This window comes from Charadrius vociferus, unplaced genomic scaffold (genome assembly GCF_000708025.1).
Source record: "Charadrius vociferus isolate BGI_N301 unplaced genomic scaffold, ASM70802v2 scaffold486, whole genome shotgun sequence".
NCBI classification, from domain to species: Eukaryota; Metazoa; Chordata; class Aves; order Charadriiformes; family Charadriidae; genus Charadrius; species Charadrius vociferus.
The window spans coordinates 324,317-326,405 of NW_009648965.1; the positions used below are offsets into that span (position 1 = coordinate 324,317).

The 2,089-nt window shown below is 60.7% G+C and overlaps 1 protein-coding gene across 1 annotated transcript; it reads left to right on the forward strand.

Annotated features, from left to right (window-relative positions):
- The first annotated feature begins 7 nt into the window (after positions 1 to 7).
- On the forward strand, positions 8 to 1,858 carry EXOSC1 (exosome component 1). Its single transcript, XM_009887701.1, has 7 exons — positions 8 to 59; positions 120 to 238; positions 921 to 1,009; positions 1,248 to 1,281; positions 1,411 to 1,461; positions 1,547 to 1,631; positions 1,752 to 1,858. Exons 1-7 carry the CDS (start codon positions 8 to 10, stop codon positions 1,856 to 1,858), a joined length of 537 nt encoding a protein of 178 aa, XP_009886003.1.
- Positions 1,859 to 2,089: the final 231 nt, after the last annotated feature.

Below are 2,089 nucleotides of genomic sequence, written 5' to 3' on the forward strand. Positions count from 1 at the left end.
GGTGAGCATGGCCACGGTGTACGTCTGCCCGTCCCCAGAGCCGGCTGCCGGGTACCGAGGTTGCGCAGCCCCTTCCCAGTTTGGGGAACTGGGCTCTGATGGTGCCTCTGATCCTGCAGGCAGGCCCTGCCCCGAGCTAACCCTCCTGTCTGCTGCCCCACAGCTGCCTGTCGTGTCGGTGGTGAGAGACGCTGAGGCCCAGCTCCTGCCTGATGTAGGGGCCGTGGTGACATGCAAGGTAGGGCGCTGGAGTGCACTGCTATCTATGGCAGATCTCACAGCCTTTGCTTTCTCTGCCCTGTGCTGGCCTTTCTTCCTGCGCGTGTAGGGGTGGGGGGGGCGATGAGGAGCCCCTGGGCCCACTGATACCCTCTGCATGACTCTCAGCAGGGCTGAGGTAGCCCAGTGGCTCACTTGGGTCTCCCTCACTCACAAAGAAGGCAAATATTGGCATGGGGGACATCTGCCTCTCGACATTCCCTGCCTGTGCTGCCTGCCCTGAGGCTGAGGTGGGCTGAGGGAGAGGTTTTTCTTTGCTCTCCCTTACAGAATTCTTTCTGGGGCAGAGTGTGTGGAGGGCAGTGCCTGGAGCAGCTCGGAGGAAGGGTGGCACAGAGCAGGGATTGATTTCCTAATGGTCCTGATGGTGGGAGAGGGACTGGGGTCACAGCAGGTCTCAGTCTTATTTGTGGCTCTTGAGTTGCACAAGTATCATCTTCCTCACCTGGCTCGCTGCCAGGTGTCCCACCTCTGCCGCCATTTCTTTGGCCACAAGGAGGAGGAGGCTGAGCAAGACACAAGCTCCCCACATACAGTCCTGTCCTGCCTGCACCCTGCCCTTTTCCTGCTGGGAGGGAGCGGGGTGGGCTGGGGTGAGAGCAGGCCTGTGCTGGCACCGATTTCCCTTTTCCTCTGGGCAGGTTTGCAGCATTAACTCCCGTTTTGCCAAGGTGCACATCCTGTATGTTGGCTCCACACCACTGAAGTCCACCTTCCGGGGGACCATACGGTAGGGAGAGGGCTGGGTTCCCCACAGGATGGGGTACCCGAGCACCCCATCCTTGTGGGGGGAGGAAGGCTTTGCTGTGCGGCGCAGCCGGCTGCCCCAGCAGGAACTCTGCCCCGAGCACTGGGCAGGTGTCCAGCATATCCTGGCGAGTGCCCAGGGAGGCCCAGGCAGCTCCTGCTGCGGGCTGGAGAGTCGCCTTCACTCACTGGCACTCAGATCCCTCCGTCTCCTTTTTCAGGAGAGAAGATATTCGAGCCACGGAGAAAGATAAGGTCAGTGAGGCGCTGCCAGTGACTCCGCTACCACAACCGCCCCCGCTTTCTGCTGGTGGGGGGCACTTGTCCCACCGCTGACGAGCACCCCACCACACTGTGTGGTTTTGCCTGCTCTCTCCCGTGCAGGTAGAAGTGTACAAGAGTTTCCGGCCCGGTGACATAGTCCTGGCCAAAGTTGTATCCTTTTCCTTCACACTGGGAGGGCCAAGGGTTTGCTTGAGTTCCCTTGGGGAGGCCTTTTCCTTAACCCCTGTCTAACCAGATCTCGCTGGGGGATGCGCAGTCCAACTACCTGCTGAGCACGGCAGAGAACGAGCTGGGGGTGGTGGTGGCACGCAGCGAGGCAGGTAGGGCTTGGATGGGTATGCCTCATCCCCACCTGAGGGGCAGCTGATGCGGCCTCCTCCCTTTCCACGTAGAGGAATGCAATTTTGGGAAGGGGAACCGCTGACGGGTGGTGTCCCTAGGGGTGCAGATGGTCCCCATCAGCTGGTGCGAGATGCAGTGCCCACGGACGCACACCAAGGACTTCCGTAAGGTGGCCCGCGTGCAGCCCCAGTTCCTGCAGACCTAGCAGGGGCCCTGCGGGATGAGAAGCTGCCGTGCTGGGCTCTGCGGGGCCAGAGCTGCCCATGGGCTCCAGCCTCCTCCATACGTGAAAGAGGCCGGAACAGCCAGATGGGACCTCACTGGCAGGATGGATTTTCTATTTGTGGATAATAAATATTTTTTGAGAGCTCTGTACTCTGCCCGGTTACAGCCCAGAGGGGTGGCTGAGTGGCAGCCCGCTGGTCCAGCTCCCATA

Excerpts from the sequence above, each read along its gene's own strand:
- EXOSC1 (XM_009887701.1), top strand. The coding sequence starts at position 8 with ATGGCCACGGTGTACGTCTGCCCGTCCCCAGAGCCGGCTGCCGGGTAC. Across the intron at positions 1,010-1,247 it reads ACCTTCCGGGGGACCATACG|GAGAGAAGATATTCGAGCCA; the intron begins GTAGGGAGAGGG and ends CTCCTTTTTCAG. Across the intron at positions 1,462-1,546 it reads ACATAGTCCTGGCCAAAGTT|ATCTCGCTGGGGGATGCGCA; the intron begins GTATCCTTTTCC and ends CTGTCTAACCAG.